The sequence below is a fragment of the Plectropomus leopardus genome, chromosome 18, assembly GCF_026936395.1.
Source record: "Plectropomus leopardus strain MGB_pleo_1.0 chromosome 18, ASM2693639v1, whole genome shotgun sequence".
NCBI classification, from domain to species: Eukaryota; Metazoa; Chordata; class Actinopteri; order Perciformes; family Serranidae; genus Plectropomus; species Plectropomus leopardus.
In genome coordinates, this window is record NC_142193.1 from 28809686 (window position 1) to 28832524 (window position 22839).

General features: G+C 39.3%; 1 protein-coding gene across 2 annotated transcripts; it reads right to left on the bottom strand.

Moving 5' to 3' along the window:
* Positions 1–259: 259 nt before the first annotated feature.
* ilf3b (interleukin enhancer binding factor 3b) lies at positions 260–20607 on the bottom strand. Of its 2 annotated transcripts, XM_042504251.2 has the most exons (18): positions 20471–20607; positions 16783–16863; positions 15352–15575; positions 15045–15219; positions 14405–14552; positions 11911–12002; positions 10697–10792; positions 9788–9899; positions 9598–9695; positions 9405–9516; positions 9173–9286; positions 7893–8098; positions 7610–7780; positions 7225–7506; positions 6690–6819; positions 6529–6576; positions 2007–2426; positions 260–1072 (listed from the first exon to the last, which is right to left on the bottom strand). In XM_042504251.2, the coding sequence occupies exons 2-18, from the start codon at positions 16783–16785 to the stop codon at positions 924–926; spliced, it is 2580 nt and encodes an 859-aa protein (XP_042360185.2). In that variant the 5' UTR covers positions 16786–16863; positions 20471–20607; the 3' UTR covers positions 260–923. The 2 variants fall into 2 exon arrangements, with proteins under 2 accessions (XP_042360185.2, XP_042360187.1); XM_042504253.2 differs by lacking the exons at positions 260–1072; positions 2007–2426 and adding an exon at positions 3597–4421 and having other exon boundaries at positions 20471–20606.
* Positions 20608–22839: the final 2232 nt, after the last annotated feature.

A 22839-nucleotide genomic window follows, 5' to 3' on the forward strand; every position in this document is an offset into this window, starting at 1 on the left:
CTGAATGCTTCTCACATCAATGACACCAAAAAGCAATGTTTTATATAAATAAATATTTGGGCAAAATTCTCCCCAGTCCTCAGTAATAGATGTCAGTTCATGTTCAATTTTTTTCTTCAATTTTGTTTTTTTGTAAACTGGTCTTTTCATTTAGAGTGGCATTAATAAAGCCTTAGAAAGTCTTACATCCCACTTGAAGCCTGCAAATGAACAGTGTCAGTTGCACAAACATTTGAGTCAAATCTATACGAGACGTCTATTCAAAATTTCAAAATAAAAATCATTTATTAATACAAACACACTTTGTTACACATGAACAGGAACAAATCCAACCCAATGAAAAAAAGCTACATTGAGCAGAAATGTGGCTTTAACATCAGAATGAAAGTGTATTTTCCAGTAATCTCCAAAACCATTTATTAAAATAACTACATCACATTAGGTAAAATACAAAATAAGCCAAACTTACAAGCAATGCAGAAAAGGAGAAGCCATTTGGGTCTATTGAATATTACAAAAAAATACATCAACCTTTGCAGTTTAAAACTACAAGATTTTACTAGTTTCACATGAGAAAAAGAAAGGAAACCAAGCCAGAGCTGATGAGTAATCTGTAGAATCAGCCTTCATATTTGGTGACGAGGGTGAGGACTGGTAGCATAGATGAAAAACAAAATAAAAATAACCTAAAAACACAGACTAAGCACTGACCAGACCACTGACACAGACCACTAAATTCAGCCGCAGCTCGGCTCTGACTCTTAGAAAAGTCCAGACACTCAGTTCGTGCCCACATGTGCTACATTTAAACCCAAAAGCACATAAGAAGCAAACATGGAGAAGGCAGAGAGCACAGGCAAGCCGTTCTTTGGAGGAGGCTCGAGACGCTGACGCAGGGTGCCGACGGTCCGCAGCCACAGAGTCTATCTGTACTGGTAGTTCATGCTGCCGTCGCCCCGGCCGTAGCCCACCGGGTTGTGGTACTGAGACTGGCTGGAGCCGAAGCCCTGGTTGTTTCCTGCTCCTCCTCCTCCTCCGCTCTGTGCGTTGTAACTGGACTGGCTGTTGAAACCTGCAGTAAACGGGTGAGAGACCTTGTTAACCCTTTGAAATCAGTTTTCTTGAGCTGCATTTGGACGCTCTCGCATCAATTAAACCTTTTAAGCGTGAGAAAATGGGTTTTATCTCTTTAGGAAACATGGCTAAAAAGGTAATGAGTAATTTGGCAAAAGGTGTCCCCACAAATTGCATGAAATTAGAATAAGGTAACAAGAAATAGAGCTGAAAATTAGTTTTAAAAGAGAGAGAAATTAGTCTAAGTTAATAATGAATTTTAAAAAAAACTATAATGACACAAATAAAACTGAAACTAATACTAATAATAATTTTAAAAAGGCGAAAAGAAATTGAACTGAAAATTAGTTTTAAAAGAAAGAGAAATTATTCTAAGTTAATAATGATTTAAAAAAAACTATAATAATGACACAAATAAAACTAATACTAATACTAATTTTAAAAAGGTGAAAAGAAAATGAACTGAAAAAAAGTTTTAAAAGAGAGAAATTATTCTAAGTTAATAATGATTAAAAAAAGAACTATAATAATGACACTAAAAAACTAATACTAAGAGAGAGCGAGAGAAATTATTCTAAGTTAATGGTTTTAAAAAATTGGTAAAAATGTCCAGAAAAATAGATTATTATTACTATTATTATTTTAACCAAATATTATTTTTTTTAGGTCATTTTCTTCCCACAAATTTAAATTTAAGACTATTTAATGATTTTCAAGGACTAATATCTATAAAATTAAAGACACTAACATTTTGAAGGACCTGCTGACACCCCGCTGTTTTAACATAATTTTTTTTCTAACAAAAAAACAGTAATTTTTTTTGTCACGTTAACAGCAACACGCTGCAAAAATAAATACACGCTAAGTTAAAAATCAATTTTTTGTATTAAAATAGTTTCAAAACTGATCCATTTTAAACCCGCTCATCTCACCTTCGTAACTGTAGTCCTGGCTGCTCCCCGCTCCCCCCGTCACCTGGCTGGGATAGGCAGTGCTGTACGAGTATCCTCCCGCCCCCCCCTGGTTCTGGTTGAAAGTCTTCTTCCCCTGCCCGTAGCCCTGGCTGTACTGGTTATAGGAGCTCTGCCCAGTGGGGCTGCTGGACTGGTACCCCCCTGCAGATCCGCTGTTGGCTCCTTGGGGACCTGCAAAAGGAGGCTTCCCTCCCTTGTGCATGGGGGGTTTCTTTTTGGGGGTTTTGGCGGTAGCAGTGGCAGTGTAGGCTCCGTCGTTCTGGTAGTACGAACCGTACGAGCCCTGAGCTGATCCTGGAGCTGAGCTGGCCGGAGGGCCACCTGACGGGCTGGTCGACGCCCCGGATCCTCCATTTGTGCCGCCGTTGTTGTAGTAATCTGAGAAACAACAGCAAGGTGCGATCTTTAAATACGGCAAACCTTTAGACAGATTTTAAAGGGGCAGTTTGTACGTTTTAGGGAGATTTTAGAGGTGAGGACTGCAGATTTCAACCAGCTGAAACTTCTCCTGGTTTGAGCTCTTCAGCGTTCAGGTGGTGAAGACGGACTGTAGAAATCAAATATGAGAGGACCCCTACGTATAATGATACCTATGAATCACATTAAATGTCGCCTCACATCGCTCTACTTTTAAATCAACTTTATCACAAACATGCAGTCCAGCTGTCTTTTCCATCAGCACCTTTCGGATGTAAGATTTTAAGACAACTCCACATTGAACTTCACTCATTATTTCATCAGCTTCGTCACAGAGGAGACGGCTGGACTGTGAGCTGCCGACACTCAGCTGTTGTAATGTGCACATTAAACAGCATGAAATGATCGCAAAACAGAGCGTCAACAGTGTTCAATAACATTTTCTAATACTGTTCATATATCACAGAGAAGAAGCTGTTTTTGTGGGTAATTTGCTGCAGTAAACTCGACTGCGCTCAGAGCAGACATCAGCCACTGTACGCGTACAGGTGGTGAAGACACACGAACAATTGTGTAAATTAGAAAAGTCTGAAAATAACAGTCAAACTCTCAATAATTTCCCAGGGTCCGTGCTGTGCGATCGTTTTGGAAAGCTGTGAAAGTGTAGCCGTGAGGCTCATTAACATCCACGAAATTCTTTGCATCAACCATTTATGTTTTAATGTGGGCGTGTAGAGGGCGGGATGTGAGGCTGATTCACGTGCAAAAAATGCCAATTTGATTTGAGATTTCTAAAAGGAAATCGTGTACTTGCAGGCATGCACACAGTTTTATAAATGCAAATATTTTTTGGTGCACGCCATTTTCAGCTGTTGTCTTTAAATACTATATTATATATTATGACTCCTACACACTGGTCTGTTTGTTTTGGAGTAAAAGAGACGTCTGAGAATAATTTGGCTCCCTGTAAAAACCTCCTGAACACTGAAGGAATTTGTAACCAGGAAAAAACTCCAGCTGGTAGAGATCTGCAGACCTCACCACTTAAATCTTACACACACACTTTAACAGCTGCTGCTTTCATAAAGCGTCCTGTCAGTAATTAATTCAGACCGCAGAGTAACACAGTAATGAATGGTGACGTCACATTTATTTAAAAAACAAAAACATATAAAAACAGCTGGAGCAAGAAGTCTTCTCATCCCATCAGATTTCCTATTTCAGCAACAGTCTGCCAACTTCAGCACCAACAGCCTCACTTCATCGGTGCCTAACGCCGCAACTACCACTCTGCCAAAAGTATCATGCATTCAGTGCAGCCGAGACTCAACAGTGCTGCTGACAGAACAGAAGACGGCAAAATCTACAGAAACAGTTTTTCAAAAGCTAGACAGAAATGAAAAAAAAAAAAAACAGCTCAATCATCATCGGAGGTGACAGAAAGGCATTGAAATGAAATAAAAACAACCGGTGTTCAGATGTTCTCAGTTTTCTAAGTAAACAGTATGCAGACAGAGAGACCAGGCTGATGCTGTCAGGACAGTAATCCAAAAGGCAGTATGTTGTCCAGCTCCCACAGGCCTATCATGTCAGAGAAACAAAAGCCCTGTTTCCGCTCCAACGCGTCAATAAATCAGCCCTGCAGTTTTCGGGAGGTCCAGGCGTTCGGGTGCATCCACGGAAGGTGACTTATGGCTACATGCATGCAGTGGCAGATCGTCTCCCCGAGGTGTCGGACAAAGTGGATTGGCAAGACAGGGCGGAGGGGTGTTGTCGCTTTATTCCAGGGTTGCGGACTTGGTGTTGAAGGGAGTTCATGATGCTGCTGGAACACTACTGAGATTTTTGTCCATTTTTTATCCTCTCTACAGGACTGTTTTTGTGTTTTTTTTCTAAGACTGGGGAACGTCTATGTCGCAAACTCGTGGTAGCCATAGCAGTCTGAGACAAAGTCACCTAAAGGAGTGAGACAGGGCAGAGAAGGGAAAAAAAATATCAAAATTAGATTTGTTTATTTGGATTTTTCTGCCATAAAAGAGGCAGTTGAATGAGTCATTTGGTCAGATTGCATTCAGACTGGATTTTTTAAATTTATTTTTATTTTTTTTAGATTTCTCTGCTCCTGTCACGCTCAGGTAGGTCAGTCCTCAGAACAGGCTGCCAGAGGGAAGGAAAGATGTTCTCTTAAGAGGGGAGCTTGTCAAAAACAGATTCAATCCTGTGGCTTAAAGCAGAGAAATGTAAAATCATTGAACTGGGAACATCCCAACATGTTTATCATTGTATGTGTTTGCTCTGGAGTGAAACCGTTTTCTATTAGATGCTACGTTCCCTAGTTAGGTCGATATAACGCAGGTTTTTTCCCCCACAGTCTCCTCAGATGCAGCATCCTGCCTCAGGACACAAAACATCTCACATGGTAGACGGTAAAATAAAAGTCTAACTGCAGCCTAGAGGTGGGAACAAACGATTCTAGGCAGGTTTCTATGACAGATTTGCGCAAAACTTAAGCAATATTTTAGAAATGTCAATAAAACACAGTTTCGTTTCCACTGAGTGAGTTTATGAGACTTCTCTGATGATAACATCCCAGTAACCATGGTGATGGATGTTCAAAAGATTAGCAGCTTTATTTCTATTGCAGCCACCGCACTAGCCGTCATTATTTCAATCAAAGGTGACGTTGGCGTGTTTTGGAGCGATAAAAGAAAGGCGAGCCCCTTATACGTTAGAGCGGCCACGTATGAGGGATTTCTGGGAGCTGATAGTCCACGATTTTACAGAGGAATTGTGGATTCAAAACTTCCAGATGATCCGCTCAACTTTTAAAACGTTATGCGATGCAATAACAGCTCCTGTAGCTCCTGCTGCATCACGAGGGAGCCAGTTCCTACTGACTAGCACACAGACATAACATCATGTGATCGATTAAGTGGGACTTTTTTCAAAATTGACATGTTTCCATTATGCGTATTTCATATTTGCAGTACAAATCATACCCTGAATGTTAATAAAAGGATGTTTAGGGAACAAGAGAGGTGGTAACTAATTTTTTAAAAGGCAGTGGTTGCAAGCATCATTTAATTTAATGTCTAAATAACTAAATTTATGAGGTGAAAAAATCAGTAAGCTGAAAATCATTTCTACATCATCACCAAGAGGCTAACACCAGAGCCGCTCTTGTTTGTTATTTTAGTGCCTGTGTTAACAGGTTCAGTCATGCCTTACTTTCCTCGGGTGTCGCACGCCATTTTACCAAAAACAGACAGTGAAAATGGTCTTCTAATGATCATGTTGAAATTATACTCTATCTGCAGCAGCACTGCAGCAACAACACTGCTTGTGTGAACAGCGCAGGCGTGCATGCTGCAGCAGTTCAGCGAAATAACCGTCACGCAACGTCCAACGCTCGCGCAGTCACTTTCAAATGAATCACTTCAGTTAATTTTAAGAGTAAGAAGTCTGCGGACCACCCATGTTAATTGATAGTTATGTTTCATATTCTGTTTCATTTATCTGTGTATATAATCAAACTATTTTTTTTTTACTATTTCCCAAACTCTTAGTCTGAAACTAGCAGAACATGCATCACATATAACTTCTGGTGAAATATGACGGTATTCAAACACTGAATTGGCATAAATTTACCACAGAGGGTTAATGTGAGCAAACACAGATAGTTACAGTTTGACTGTCACTGTCTTGGTTTAAAAATCAGAGTATGAAGCAGTTTGGTTTTTATGGAGTTGAATATAAAAGTGACCTGGATAAGAGACACACTGTATGCAAGTAAATTAATCTGTGTCATTACTTCTGGATAAATACAAATATACTATGTTTTTAAAATGTCAAGTAGTCACACAGTGAGAAAAATAAATCATTAATAGAAATCAAAAATTTTGATGCATTGGTAATTGTGTTAGAATTGAAAAATAGCCCTTTGAATGGTAATTGAATCCTGGGGTGCCTAAATATTCAACAACTTGAAAATGAAACCCAAACTGCAGCTCAGACAACCAGATAATCTTCAGTCAGGATTATAATGAGTGAAATAAATACTCACTGTATCCAGAGTTAGCGTTGTTCCCGTAGCCATATGTTCCGAAGCCACCTGGTGGGACGAAAAACATTTAACATGCTGATCCGACACCCTGCCACCTATGTCTGATATTTTTTTTAATCGGTAAATACAGTTTGTCGGATACAGTAAAAGTCTGTTTTTACCTCCTTGGCCGTAGCCTCCTCCGTTATTGAAGCCCCTGCCCCTTCCACGACCTCGGCCTCCTCTTCCTCGGCCCCTGGGCGAAGCAGCATCTCCTCCGGAGGCCCCCATCATGCCAAAGCCGGGAGAGTGCTGAAGAGGAAAGAGACACTTTATTTGGACTTTTCTCCATATTTAGAAAAACATTAAAGTCCTTTCAAGTCATCTGTCTCAAGTCTAATTCTCGTCATGAAATCAGAGTCAAGTCCACACTTTCATCAGTGTTTGTCAAGCACTGGGGAGGGTTTTAGCTATTTCTTTTTCTTTAACAATTTTATTTACAAATTTCATGACTTTGCCTGGTTCTTCATAACTGAAGGAACCCTGCGTGTAGTTTTTCTACTTATTGTTAACCCCTGCTTAAATTAAAATATACCTACTGTGTCATAATTGATTCACACGTTTTCAACATGATTTCACATTAAATAATTTAGATGATACCTAAACTTTGATTTGAGTCTGAAATAAGAGATTTGATCCTGTTTTTTGGGTTCTTACCATGGGTGGTCCCTTTTTCTTTTTAGCAGCCTCTGCCATCGAGCCCTCGGGGAAGAGCCGCTCCAGAGCAGCCAGAGCAGCGTAAGCCTTGGCCACCTTCTTATTGGATCCTGTCCCCTCGAACTTCTGACCGTCGATCTCCACCTCCATGACAAAGCGTTTGTCGTGGCTGCCGCCGGTCTCCGAAATGAGCTCGTACTTGAGACCGCGGCGCTTCTCATTCAGCTCCATCACGGGGTTCTTGCCGTGTTTAGTCAGGATTGGTCCCTGTTGGCGAGCAGTCTGACAATTAAGAGACAACGTCAGTAAAATTAGCCAATCTCCAAAAAAGTCCCAATTAAAGCACATAATCGTCTCAGCTGACACACGGAGAGGAGCTCTGTACCTCTGCAGCATCGGTCGTGTCTGCATTGGCTGTGGCAGTAGTACTCGTTTCAATGGGTGTTACAACTGGCCTTAATTCTTCCACGGCGGCGGTTACCACCGCCTCCTCTGATTTTACCGGCTCAGCAGTCTTTAGTTCCACTCCTGTGGGCAGGCCCAAGTCCTGGAGGACCTGCAAACGTCCACAGATTCATTTCAAAAATGCAAAATAAAAGGAAAAGCAGCAAAGTTTGAGGCGTTATCAAATGTATCATTTACTGAAGGTGTTTGCTGTGAATGCTCACCTTTACAGCTACGTGCAGCTTGGCAGTGCGTTTGGATGGACCAGAAGCCTCGAAGGTCTTGCCGTCCACTTCTACAGCCATAGTGAAGACTGGAACGTGAACTGGGCCGGTCTGAGACACCAGTTTGTACTGGAGGCCTGGCCTCAGCTGATTGAGCCTCATCAGAGCGTTCATGGCCTGGGAAGGCTCGGCCTTCTCCTCTGGAGCTGGATTAACAGCATGACACACAGTAAGACACATATCTGATCTGTTTTTTCCTTTCAGTTAGATGATTAATCGTTTAGTCGACACAGCGTGAAAAAATGATAGAAAGTCACTTACAAGAAGTGACATTTTTAAAAATGCTTCAATTGTTCAAAACCATAATCTATTCAATTTACAATAATGACACCATTATCAAAATTGTTGTTGATATTTTCTTTCAGTTCGCTAACAGACTGACAGAAAAATCCTTTAATCACAGCAAGCTGCCAGACTGCTACAGCTTCAGGCAGGTGGGATGTAAGACTTTCTAAGACTTTTGTAACGCCACTCAGAATGAGATCTGGGACCAATTTTACAAAAACCAAAACTGAAGGAAAGAGAAAAAATGAACTGTTATTTAGGAGCGGTATTAAAACACCGTTGGGTTATTTATAGCGCAGTAATGGCAGAGGGGAGCAGCAGAACGTCAGACGCATTAAAAGGTGAAAGTAAACTGTTCACTCTGCTCGGCCTAAAACTCTCTTTCACTTACAAAAGATCTGCTGCCACTAATAGATTTTCTATTTTTGAAACTGGACCGTTCATTAAGAATGCAGTTGAAATAATAATCTACTGATGGGTTATTTACTGCACCACACTCACGGAGTGCAGAGCGTACACTGCCAACAGACGTGTTTAAAGTGAAACCTTTAACTGTTTATTTTGGGTCTAAAAGTTTGCATTTGCTCGGAGCAGCTACTCCTCTCATCACGTTAAAGCAGCTAGCTGCCTGTCTGTCAGGAGAGCCAACAGAAAAAATGTGGCGCTCACTGAGTCGATGGAGCGCCATTTTAAAAGGAAACGCTGTTTGTATTTTAAGTCATTTTGCTTTTTTTTTCTCCTTAAAAATGGACTGATTAGTTTATGGTTAAAAGATGCAAGCTATCAAAAGCAAAGTTTACTGCAACTGACATCCCTGATCTCAACTATTTTCTTCACCAACAAGGCCATCAGGAGGGTCACTCTGATGCAGGAATGGTTTCTAACCTGAGCTTTAAGTACATCTCCACACATACAGAGGCTAAAAGAACACTTACATTTCTTCTGCAGCTTTTTCTTCTTCTTGTTTGGACTCTTGTCATCGATTCCCTCCTCTTCTTCAATGGGCCTTTTCATTGGTGGGGCGTACGCTGTACTGGGTGGGATTTGCACTGCATCACAGACACAAAATTAGATTAAAAGAACGCACAAGGCACCTTAATGCTTTTGCATCTGTACTATGAATCTAAAAGAAATAAGCGTCAGTCTCTTCATGCTTGAGTGGTTTACCTGTGTAATCAATAGGAGTCTCACTCCGAGGCTTCTTGGGCATCTTTGAGGGAAGCGGATCCATTCCAAGCACTTTGTGAAGCTGTCCAAAAGCGGACAGCCTTAAGGCATGCTGACGATTCAAGACAAACAGCGTGAGTTACGCATTTAGATTAAACTGTGAATATGCAAACACACACTGTCTCTCACTCACTTGTGCACTCGCTGTGATGTCTTCTCTCTGCTGGTAGTCCAAATGTCCGATAGCGTCTGTGGGCTCTTTCTCACATGGATCAGAGATTCCAGCACCATCTACAACACAAATAAAACGAAATGTTAACAAAAGGAAAAAGTGCAATGAGAACGATTGGATATTATTTGGAGAGGAGATCCCACATGCATACCCGCCATGAGGATTCCTGAAGCCAGACACTCTAAAACTCTCCGCAGAGCTTCTCCTGCCCCCATGGGCCGGTTCCCTGTGCCGATGGCTTTCTCACAGATCAGCTCCAGTGGCTGCAAAGCAGGAGAGAGAGAGAGAGAGACAGGGAGAGAGTCTTTGTGTCAGGATGCTATTTTTAAGCTCGGCCACTAACATGGAGAGATTTTAGGTCACTGCGTTAGATAGGATCTTTGCAATTTAACAACTGGGACGGGGGTGTCTTTTTGTGTCCAGGCAGACAAAGCAGTATCAGAGGAAATCTAAAATGTAAAATGTTGAGAGTTTAGGAGCTCTGAGAAGCAGATTTAGACTTGTGAAAACAACCTGCTGCATATTTGACAGTTCACAGAAGCTACAATCACAAACCTTCAAAAACACTCAAGCATATTGAGACTGTAAAGCAGGGTTTATACTTTTGCGTTGAATTGATGCTGTAGCTATTGTGTAGGCTCTACATCGATCGTAGGAGACGAATAAGACATTGAGATAGAGAAACGATGGCTCGTGCAGCAGAAACATACAGTCAAAATCGCGTTTTGATAATTATGTTGACTTTATGCCACCTCTCTCATCTACAGAGTTGAGGAAATACAAATATATATGTTTTACTTTAACATTCCTGCTTCCATTTCAAAATAAAAGTCCTCTGACAACATCTGTTGACAGAAACACGCTGCAGCTCGGCAAGTGTGCAAACACGTGCTGCTCACGCATGCATTGCATTCCAGGCGTTAGTTTAGGTGGTGATCCACTTTAATGATCCTTTTGAGACATATTTAGTATGTTTTGAGGTGAAATCTGAATCAGTTAACTACAGCGCAGAACCTACGTACAACTATAAGACGGCCTTAAACAGGAGTCGTTCACTCACCCAGCCACGAAGCGGGGCCCATGTGGGGACGCGAGCGCAGAGATCCCTCAGGGTCCGGATGACGATGACGCAGGAGCGCAGCCCGTTAGCTCTGGCCTGAGGACACAAGCAGGGAGGGGGGAGGGAGGGGCACGAGGAGCACAAGCAGCCTTAGTCAAAGAGGAAGACTGCATGAGGCTTAAAGCAACATAAACATCCAAATAAAGTAAATAAAAATGAAGCCACACAGACTATAACAGCTTAGCTTTGTCATTATGGAAATATTGTATAATAGAATAATGTCTGAAGACCCTACTCATGATCATTGACATTCATGGCTGTGAGTCAATAGCCAACGTGACTGATGGTGTCCTTACCAGACATGAAACATTTCTGATTGAAAAACATGCTTATGGATTAAGTTCAGGAAGAAAAGTGTCAATAAAGCCACATCAAACTTAACACCAGCTCTAATGTGAGAACCAAGAGGACTGCTTAAGACAGGGTGTCCTTACGTGTGCTGTCATTGAGAGGGGTGATGGTTAAAGTCAGTGACAGTCAAAAAGAAAACTACTCGAGGTGCAATATTCCTGTTGGTTTTGTGGCACACAGAGTGACAGAAAAACAGCCAGAGAGCAGGAAAAATTGAGGCCACATACTCTACAAAAGCTGCAGAGATGGATTTCTGGTTGTTAAAGTGTGAAAGCCAAAGACGACACACGCCACAGAGCTATAATGAGTTATTATCAACATGGTTCACTACAGAAAACATTTTCTCCTCAGAACTACAGAATGAGGCAGCAGTGCTCTACAGGTAGCTCACATAAATGTGAAAATAACAACAACTCACTCACACCAACACTGATATTTGTAGAAATATTGCACCTGTGATGTATTAGTCCCAGATTTGTTTACTGATTAAGTTAAGCAGCTGTGAGGGAAACTAAGAAACTCGGGGTCTAAAAAGCAGCATTGAACTTTTTTAAAAATGGCACTGCGGTGGAACCTGTTAAGTGAGCAAAGCAACTCTACAACAGTGTAATGACAAAGGTTTCCTAAGAAACAAAACATCCAGATCATCAAGTATTACTACAGGAAGTTCACTTCAAAAAGAGTAAATAAAGAAAAAAAAAACAACACATGGAACGCCCAAATAAAAGACAAAAGAACAAACAGCATAAAACCAAACTCAAAACTACTTCTGTTTTAGAGACAAATAAAGACAAGATCCAAACCTGGAACCACTTAGCGTGGCGGAGAGACGCCAAGGCAGTTAGGCATTTCTGCCTGTCCAGAACATCCGGGGGATCGATGACTGAAAGCGATTCTATTGGCAGGTGGAATAAGAAGACAAGGTACAGTTTGACCAAGGGGAGTTCTGTCAGCCGGCCAGGGGGAACACAGGCAGCCTTCCCAAACCACAGGCAGGAGGGGGAAGGGGAGGGGGACCCCTCCACTGCAGAACCACCAATCGCTCTCAACCTCCCAGTTAATATGTTTTTTGCACGGCCCGGCTCACAAGGATTAGACTTAAAAACCCACCAGAACGACAGTATTGTGATGTGGGTTATAACTTTACTCATGTCTAGTTCACACTGCACGACTTCAGCTCTGGATTTTCTGCTCGTCTACAGTTTTTTTGGAGCCCCAGATCAGGCGCATAGCTGTGTTGGCTCGGTGCTAAAGCGCCACGTGTGAACTGTTAAAAGACGCGAGAGGCTGACTGACGCATTGCAAATGCTTCCAAGATATAAAGCATGCTGAATAACGTGTGTGTGGGTGAGTAAGAAAGAAAAAGTTCTCGTTCAGACTGCCAGATGTTTTTTGTTTTTTTTTTTCAAATCAAGATTGCATCCAGATTTATTTAATGAAGTCTGAATAGCAAAAAAGCTGATGTTTTTGCAAACATGGTCGAAAGCAAATCTGGTTTGAAATACGACTCCAATCAGGTTTCTTTGTTTGGCAATACTGTATTGATACATGGATGCCAATATTGTTTTTTTTGTCATATAGTTCATTAATATTGCAAATACAAATTTAACTGTTGGCAGCCTACTAGAATAAAAAAATCAAATGCCTCTTCAGTCACCTAGATACATTTTCTGCTATAAAATTTATTTAAGTGAGAAATATAATCTTTAAAACTTTTGCAAACATTTGACATTTTTTTTCTTTGGGGGCAATAATTTATGTTTGAAAAAGGGTAATAAATCACAATTCTGTGATCTGTAATCTGATCTGATTACTTGCAATTAACAATGTGGACAGTCGAGATCAGATTTGAGAAACAAATCTGATTTGCCTGCAGTCTGAACGCAACCAAAGTGACAGAGAGAGGGAGACAAGGTGGAAGGTGGACTATTGCATGCAATGTTTCATTAAGTTATTAGCTTTAAAACTTATTCAAACTTTGAGATTTTTTAGTAAGTACGCCTGAACCTGGGTTATGGTTCGTCTGTACATCATGATTCAGGGATTTCTCCTGATGAATTATCTACGAGACTCTTAATTATGAGACGCAAAGTTGCGTAGTGTGGACAATACTGCTATCTGACGAATTTGGAAGTCATGTAGTGTGAACTTCGCTTTAGTAAAAATAAAAACGTGTCTGTAAAATGGATGTGAATGTAAAAATCACCGTCATAATAAAAATGTGCATTTATTAAGGGCTAATTATCAAATGGGAGGTTGTGTCTCCAACTTCAATGTACGTTTCAGCGCTCAAAAAGGTCTGCTTTTCTTTTTCTGGCGTTTACAGGAGGTAGAGCCCCTCCCCTTCGCCCCGATACTGGGTACACTGCACTTTGCCCCTTCCGAGACAGAGAGCGGCCAGTTGGTCAAAGGTCCAGCGTCCCTAAAAATTGACAAACTAGAAGGCTTGACAGAGAGAATCAGAATTGGAACCACAGGCAGAAGTTATCAGATGCACAAAAAGTGGGTATCAAAACAAGTCCACACTGCAGCAAAACTGATGGCTCAAAGAAAAAAGACCCAAACTGGGCATCACTGTTAGCACAGGGCTACAGATAAGGTCAAAGTTCAACACCTGCTGAAACTAAAATCCTCTCTACTATTGGGTGTTAATTCAAATCTTACTTTGTTTAATGATGATGCACCGATTTCACGATGCCTTCGTCTATCACTACCTAACGACTGGAGCCGATCCACTGCATTTTGAGCATGGTTGGACAGACATGCAGCGTCCAAGTGTCCCTTGTCGTTATCTGTAACCCCACACCCTCCCTGCAAATGAACACCAGAGACAGTCAATAGCCCACTATTGGGTCTAACAACCAAGGACAGTTTCACCACATGTTTTGCTACTCATTTTTGCTGCAATGCAAACCGTTCATCATCAATGATAAAACACATGCAAACAAAGTGGTCTCTCTTTTTGGTTAAATTCTCAGTAAGCCTTCATTTCGTTGGTGTCCTTGATCATTAAAGGGGGGAGAGAAAGCCATGTCTTCAGCAGTGAATGAACTACCTGCCCTATACTGTATATTGGGCCATCAAAAATGTACAATTACATCACATGGAACTACGAGAGAGTCTAGAGAGCTATAAGCATAGCACAGTTTCATTATGTGACGGTGCGTTCTTGTCCCCTAGCTCCATTGAAGGCCCAATAAACAATATCTGTCTAGCCTGTCGGCCTGCCTGTTCTCCCTGCTGGAGGAGGGGGCGGCACTAACATGAAAACACTGAGGCCCTCGTGTAGGAGCTTACCTCCAGAAGCAGCCCTCTCCATCTCCTCCCGAACCAGAGGGGAGGTCAGGTGAATGGTGAGGGTGAGAGGGGGCTCCTTTGTGTTCTTGATGACGATGCTGGCCTCGCGGATGTTCTGCGTCACCAAATATTTGTCTTCTGTGATCACCTGTGAAAGAAATAAACACAAAACATTCAGTGTTTATGTTGAAGATGACACTGTTTATGATGAACTGATATTGTTGTTTCTGATTATTAGGAGTTAATGAGACGAATAATAAAATATTTGTCGCCAATATGCATTTACAATAAAAATGTCTGTCAAGATTTAAAATTTAAAAATGAATAAACTCCAACACAAAACTTGCAGGAGACCATCACACAAGCTTTGTTTCTGACAATTCCTTCACCTGCCATCTCCATCCTGTCTCTCCAGCCTATAGAATAATACACGCCCACAGATGGTGTTACCTGTCTCACTTCAGGTCAGGAATACCTGCTATTTTTTGGTTCTAGATAACAGCCAACTTTCTGGGTTCTGAACCAATTTATTTTTGGTCGAAATGCCCTGAATTCATGTGTGGGAACTGGAGCAGACCCAGCTCCATGTTTGGTGGAAAAGGGGTATCAGTGCACTGAATAAGCTGAGCCAAGTTCTCACCTTGAGCTGCGAAACAAGGTTTTCAGACACTTTCTTCAGCAGACTGATGGTTGGCTTATCCTTGCAGAGCAGCACCAGCTCCAGGTCCAGGTCCCCCTTCAGCAGCAGGCCTTTGGCAACTAGGCCGACCCTCATGACGCCACGCAGAGATCGGGTGGCCTGATCTTTGTGCTCACTATCAGAAAGACAGCAGGTACGCAGAAGCAGAACAAGAAAAACAAAAAAAGTGAACAGCGGTTATAAAGTGGTTATACAAAAGGAATTAAAACGTTTCTTACCAGCTGACTAATGGATAACATCTGCTCACCTTTCCTTATCGGTTTCTGTGCTTTCAGAGTCAGACTTGGAGGTGCCTTTCTCCTGCTTATCGAGCCAATCGGAGACGGCCTTCAAGGCCCGCTCTGTGTGGGACACCATGTTCTGTACGCTCTCCAGTTCCTCCTGAGTCGGGTAGATGACCGAGTGCTTGGCCATGACGTGGCGGTCATCGTTCATGAAGACGCGCATGGAGCGGTGGCGCATTGGGGGAGGCTAGAGGGGAGAGGACACAAGGTCATTAAGACATACCAGGGTTGGTCTGAGAGATTTAAAAACAACAGATCGTTGCTATTTATACAACGCAGACCTGCTTCACAAAGCAGGATTACTGAGTTACTTGGATACAGGTGTCCTGCTGCTTGAGGCAGTGAGGATTTAACTTTTTAAATGCTACTTGAAACTAAGTCGAAGAGCAAATTTCTAATCACCACAATTGGAGAGGGACAGTTTTTAGATTTGCCAGAATGTTCATTGTGCCATAAAACATGATTTTTTTTTTTGTCCAGTGGAAAAGTTAATTATCAATGTCAAATGTTTAAAAAGAGAAAACTTTTTAGAGTGGAACACATGAGGTTAAAAAATGCATGTATTATTTTATATTACATTTCATTATATTATATTATCATCAAAGTATCGATTTGGGTTACCAACAAAAGTGAGAAATATCTGGCATTTCTGGTCAGTTTTCTTGGCGATTTTGTGTTTCTCATTTGAGATTCCACTGCCTGGATTCCCACCATAACAAGTTAAACCAAATGAATTTATGAAAGTATTTTACAAAAAAAATAGATCTTACCATTTACTTTGAGATTTTACAATGCAAAAAAAGATCCATAAAATCCTATTTGGTTTTTTGTTTTTTAAGGTAAGTGGACAGATTAAAGCCCAGAGCGGCTCTTCAAACTTTAGTCCATGCTGCAGGTTTGAACATGATCCACATTTTATTCAGATCAGCTCTTCAACTAACTTTCATTAATCCTGCTTTACGGGACAGACTCTTGTTCCTCCTGCAAAAGCATTCACAGAGACTAAAAGACCCGCTTTCTCTGTCGCTCTTGTCTTCGATTAATTAAAATGAAAAAGAGCAACGAGGCCTCATGTCTAGGCAAAGCTTCTAAAACCAGTGATTACACAAGCTGAGTGTGCACAGGCAGCCAAAGCCAATTTAGAGAGGAGCAGTGATGTGGAAGCTACAGCATGTGTTCCTGAAGCCGCGGGCAGACTGCAGTGACAAACACACTGGCACCAGTCCTGGGACTTAAATTAGATTTGACACATTTATTTGTCCCGTTCAAAGGGATATTTCACAGAGAGGCCAGTGTGCTCTGTGCTTCAGCTGCCTGACTGTTGTCAAATATAAAAAAGATGATACAGAGATACATCACTTAAAATTAAATAAAGAGTGAAATGTGGTCATTACCATTGTTGTTTTAGAGACCGTGGTGACTCCTGTATCCAGTGATTGACAGCGTTAAAGGATGTCTTCTCAGCAGCAGTCTGTCTGTACCGGAGGAAAACATGCACACGTTTTAACACGGCTCATCAGTGAGGCAGAATTCAAAAGTCACAGTGGGAAAATCTGAGGCCAACCAGAAACTAAGAAAGACCTAAACAGTATGGATAGCACACACACCTGACCTGCATTAAATTTCTGTTAAAATATTAAGTATTCACGAGGCGAATAAGACTGGCACTTCACACTCAGTAACCCATTTTAAAAATTTACATCAGGGTTCCAACAGCTTAAGGCATATCAGATTACATTTAATACTTTTTAAGACTTTTTAAATGCCAATTGGGATGAAATTTAAGACAAATTTTTAAGTTACAAAACTAAACTTAAAAAACTAAACCATGAGCTTACACAGAGTTAAGAACAGCTTTGCCCTAATGTTTATTTTAACGAAAAACAATAAAATGTTTGATACAATGATAAAGTTAGATTTGGTTAGAAACTGGAAATATCAAGCATTTATAGGTGTTTTCTATTAGATTTTTTTTCTGCGTCTGACTCTGTATGTGGGATTATACCATTGATTTAATATCCATCATGAAGAAGGGGGGTTTTGTAAATTATAGTTTAAAAAAATAATTAAAAAAAGATGTTACCAATTATTTTGTAATTTTTAATTCATATAATCCTAATTCCAATTTATTTGCATTTTAATACTAGAAAAAAATGATTTAAGACATTTTAATACCAACTATGGCCTTATTTTTGGACTAATGAATTCAAGCCTTTTAAGACTTTTTTTTTTAAGGCTCCTCGCAAACCCTGTACATTGTAAATACTTTTTTTTAAAAAGATATTTTCATAGTATTTTTTCTGTTATGTTTCTTGACTACGCACCAACGCAATTCCTGATAAGTGACAACCTACTTGGCAATAAACTGTAATCTGAGTCTGGAGACTCTCTGCTTATCTATAAGCAAATTAAAGTTGTTGTTTCGTGCTGTAGCAACAGAGGAGGAGTGCTGGCACAACAGCACATGCCACAGAGATTAAACGCAGCCCTTCTTTCCCAGGCAGAGATGCAGTTCACTGTAATAAATCACACTTTAAAAACACAGGGTACTTTGTTTGCACAAGGCACAAAGACATTCACATTTCCAGCTGGCAAATGTGTGTTCTCAAAACTATATACATGTTTTTACAAAAACAGTAAAACACAGAGGTAAGGGAAGTGTTACAGAAATCATTGATCCCTGATTAGAGTTTGTGGTGGTACTTTAAAGGTGACTTCACAACATTTTCTTTAGGTTTTACTACAATATTCAGCCACATTTGCAAATGCAGATCTGCCACCTTGTCAGACTAGAAAGAGATATCAAATAAGAATTCAACGATTATTTGTACATTTGCTTTATAACCAGTGGTGGATGAAATATTCAGATCCTTTACTTAAGTAAAAATACTAACACTACACTGTGAAAACACTTTATTACTACTAAAAGTCTGGCATGTAAAATGTAACTTCGGTAAAATAATTTAAGTACTATCCAGAAAAATGTAAATGAACTGAACAAAATCTGAAATATTTTTCTTAAAAAAGCCCACAAGCCCTCACATTTGAAAGGCTGGAACAATGAAATATTTCTGCATGAAAAATGACAAAACATTATCAAAATAGTTGCAGATTATGTTCTATCCAATGGACAAACCATTTCAGCTGCACGCGTATATTTTGAAATGGTTCAAGAGCAAAAATCTTCATTTGTGAACTAGTAACTAAAATTATCAAATAATAGTAGTAAAAGAACATTTTTTCCTTCTTGAGTGTAAAGAAGTATAAAATTAGATTAAAATACTCTACTAATTATAGTACCTCAAACAGTATTTGAGTAAACATAGTCATAATTCGCTCTTTATTGTTCCCTTAGCAGGTGTTTTTTAATTAACAGTGTTTCATGTGTTCCTTCACAAACGTACGTCCTGCTCTGAATAACAGGTTGAAAGCTGGATCACACAACTTCACTTGTACTGTAATAATACTGTCCAGGAAACAGCAGCCAAACATTTTTACATGAGATGCAGAAAAATTCAGGTCTTGATAGTACAGGTACAGTCAGTACGACATGATCATGATTTAATAGGGATATAAACTGCTAAAACAAGGTCAACCCAGGTTCCTTACAGATGACTGGCTGTGTGATTCCAGTAGTTTGGTTCGATCATTTAACTGCTATCTGATTTTATTTGAGTTCTTTTATTAGTTTTTACTCAGGTACATTTTTTACTTGTCTTGGTTTATCTGCTATTTGGTCTTTTTTTTTTTACTCATATGTTATCATCCTTTATTGGACTATTTATTTCATTACATTCTGTTTTTAGCTATTTTAATCATTTTAATTCATATGTATTATACTCTTTTAACTGCCAGATTTAAATGTTACTTTTTTAAATTTAATTGTAATTTTTTTCACTTCTGAATAACATGTTTTTGCATCTTTTATTGGCTTATACTCAGGGTTGGAAATTTACTTTTCTGTCCACATGCAACTTTGGATGGTGGACTCCAAAATCTACTAGCAACTCAATAAATACCTTTTTTTTTGTCTGGTAAGTGAAGCAAATGTAGCAGACACTTGTACATGGTGCTGGTGCAAATTCCCAATGCATATACCTTATGTTAATTACAATTTTATGAGTTTTTAGTTTTAATATTTTTAATTAGCTGTAATGGGCTGTTGACAGCTTTCTTGCCTGGCACCTTAATGCAGCACATTGTGCTTCCACCTGTTAATAAATGTGCTACATAAATACATTTTTTCTTGCTTGCTTGTTGTTATTATTACTGAATAACAGTGAAATGTTGAGCTCAGTGGGGTCAAACGGGCAGACAGGACCTGTCTTTCATTTACCGTGACACACCCACAGTGCTCAATACTCTGGTGTAAACTCTTTATGATAATCAACTTTACAAGGATGATTTCCAGTTTCAGTGGATGTAAATGAGATTAAATTACTGCTGACAAGAATAAACATCGCCACTGTTCAAATGTCGCAGTCAACAAGTTAATCACGTGTGGCGCGAGACACACGAACTACCTGTTAAACCGACATGGACACACACGGCTGATTTCAGGACCAGGAGTGACATGTGAAGAAGTATCTAAGCAGTCGTGGGTTTTGGACCCCGCAGCACCATCAGGGGAATTTAAAAAAAACGACGCCATTTTAATTCAGCAGCTGCAGCTAACGGCTAACAACCCCCACAAAAAACACATCACCCTGCGTTTAAAGCCGCGCCGTGCCGACATGCTCACCAACGTCAAACCACGAAAAATATCACATTAACATCATGTTTATCAGATGAATAAATAAGTATTAGTGAGAATATTAACAGCTAAATAGTGTCTGGATGTTGGCCTGTTGCCTATCAGACACCAAAATGGTCGAGGAGACACCGAGACCCCATTGACTGCTCAACCACAGTTAGCAGGTTAGCTTAGCAGAACAAAGCCGATCGGACCCGTTTAGAAACCGTATTATTAACACGCCAATTCACACCGAAATAAGCTTCGTTTGTTCTTTTAGCTTTCAGCGTCAAACTGATATCAAATCCGGTTTGTTTTAATGGCTAAAAATATATGATTTTTTTACTTACCGTGGTGTCGTTGCTGCTAACGGACGGGGTGCTGCACGTTAGCTCCCGGTCACAGCAGCAGGTCTGGTGGAAACGCCCACGATCGGAGAAGCGATAACGCTCATTGGACAGAAGCGACATGTGACGGTGATTGTAGCCAATTAGAGAAAAGGGGACTCAGAACGAGGGGCGTGGTTATTGATAATTGCTGTGAATTGAATTGTGTGGTCACAGCTGTCTGATTCATTCATTGTTCTTTAGAGCCTTTATTGATCATCATATCGATTAACACCATCATGACACCGGTGTCGTCATTGTATTATATCATTATCTTCTTAAAATCTAAACATTTTCATATTGTTATGGAATATTAAAACACTTTTCATTCATGTTGTCTCTCTCACACTGGCCGATATTAGAATAAGAATAATTGTAATATAATAGTATATATAATTGTAATATAATAATTGTGATTCATTACAGTCACTCTAATATAAAGCAGGGGCATTTATAGGATTTGAGGACATCCTGGATTTCTTAATTGGTATTTATTTATTTTTTTTTTTAATGAACAGGCTTTATTTTTTGCATTTTTTAAATGTATCCTGCATGGTATTTAAAACTTAAAAACTGTTTTCTTTTTTAATTTTATTATCCGATTTAATATAGAATGTGATATTAAAATTATTAGCTTTTGTTAAAAGTAAAAACAGAAAAAAAAACCTATTATTATTGAAATCTAGTGTATATTGAGGTGCTTTTGAATTCCACAGAGGACCCAAAACTTGTTTTATTTTAATATGATAGATGGGCAACGATGTCTAAGATAACATGTGGCTTAGACACAGCATAGTGTGGTGGAAAACACTGTGTTTGTGTGTTAAAGTACAGAGTAGAGGACACACTGACATGGTCAGCCTGACCCTGTTTATAGTGCAATGAACCTTATGTTGTGGGCCGACACGAGTACAAACCAGATAAGAGAGTATTTTAATAGATCTTAGCTGGAAGTCAGTTAACCTTCTGACACCTGAGCAAATGGGCTTGATTTCTTTCAAAAAAATGTGAAGAAGGCAATGTAGACTTATGAAGAAATGACCCATAAATTAACAAGAAATGAGTAAAAAGTAGAACAAAATTACCTGAAATTTAGCACAAAAACTCTCCAAACAAACAACAACAATGCAAAAAAAGAGGGAATGCACTGAAAACTGCTTTAAAATTATAGCAATCCTATAAAAATAAATATATAGTTAGAAATATAGTTCTCTATAGGCATTTCCCCAGGTTTTATTTTTTTTATTTTTACAAATAATTTCCAAAATCTACTGATTTCTTGCAAATTCTGAGACATTTTGTCAAGTTGCATATTGCCTTTTTCCCCCATGTTTTAGAGAGACATCAAACAAATGTGAGCAAGGTTCAAAGGTTAAAATTTGTTTCACTAAAGTTCCTTTGAGCTACGCAAACAAATGTCCAGACAATATGTTTTAGACTTCTAAGTATGATGTTTAGTGAAATTATTTCCCCAAACCATTATTATATCGTAAGAAGTGTAACTAACTACACACTAAAAGCGGATGATAAATAATGAAAAAATAGAAAAATAGAAAAAAACTAGTCCAATTATCCAGTCAGGAGCCAAAAGAGCAGGTGCTTCAGAAACACCCGGGGGTCCATCTGTGCACATGCCTAATAAGTCTAGCAACTTCTGCATTCTTCGAATAGCTGATAGCTGTTAAAGAGCTTTTCCAGTCTGCACACTTTTTACTACCACAGGTTTTACTGCAGGAATTCTCCAGTTTGGAGTCATCACTTTCTTCGGGTGCTTTGTAAATTTTGCATGAAAAATAACAGACGTTTTAATGACACAGTCAAAGTGTGTGTCTGGTCTTGAGAGTGAGAACAGACTCACATTCTTCTCCAGATCCAGAATGTAAAAATAAATGTAAAAATATGACGGCATGTCACTATGAGCAGCTAGAAATAACACAAAAATGAGCAGCTAGAAGTAACAGAAATAGAAATAACATAAAAATAGTGAGAAAATAACACAAGATGTTATAAGAAATGTACAAAATAGAAAAATAAAATTAAAATTAAAATTAAAATAATATAGTATATAATAATAATAATAATAATAATAATAATAATATAAAAATAATTATTATAAAATACATGTATTTTTCTGTAGGCTAATTGTAGACATATGTACATATATAAATATAGATTACTTGATATTTTCCTTAGTTATTTGATGTTTTTTCATTGATTTTATCTCTCATATTCGGGTCATTTTTTGTCACCTTTTACTGTTTTTTTGTTTTTTTTTTTGCAATTTGAAAGACATTTCATGCTAAGTTGATTGCCAAAAAAGACACAAAATAACT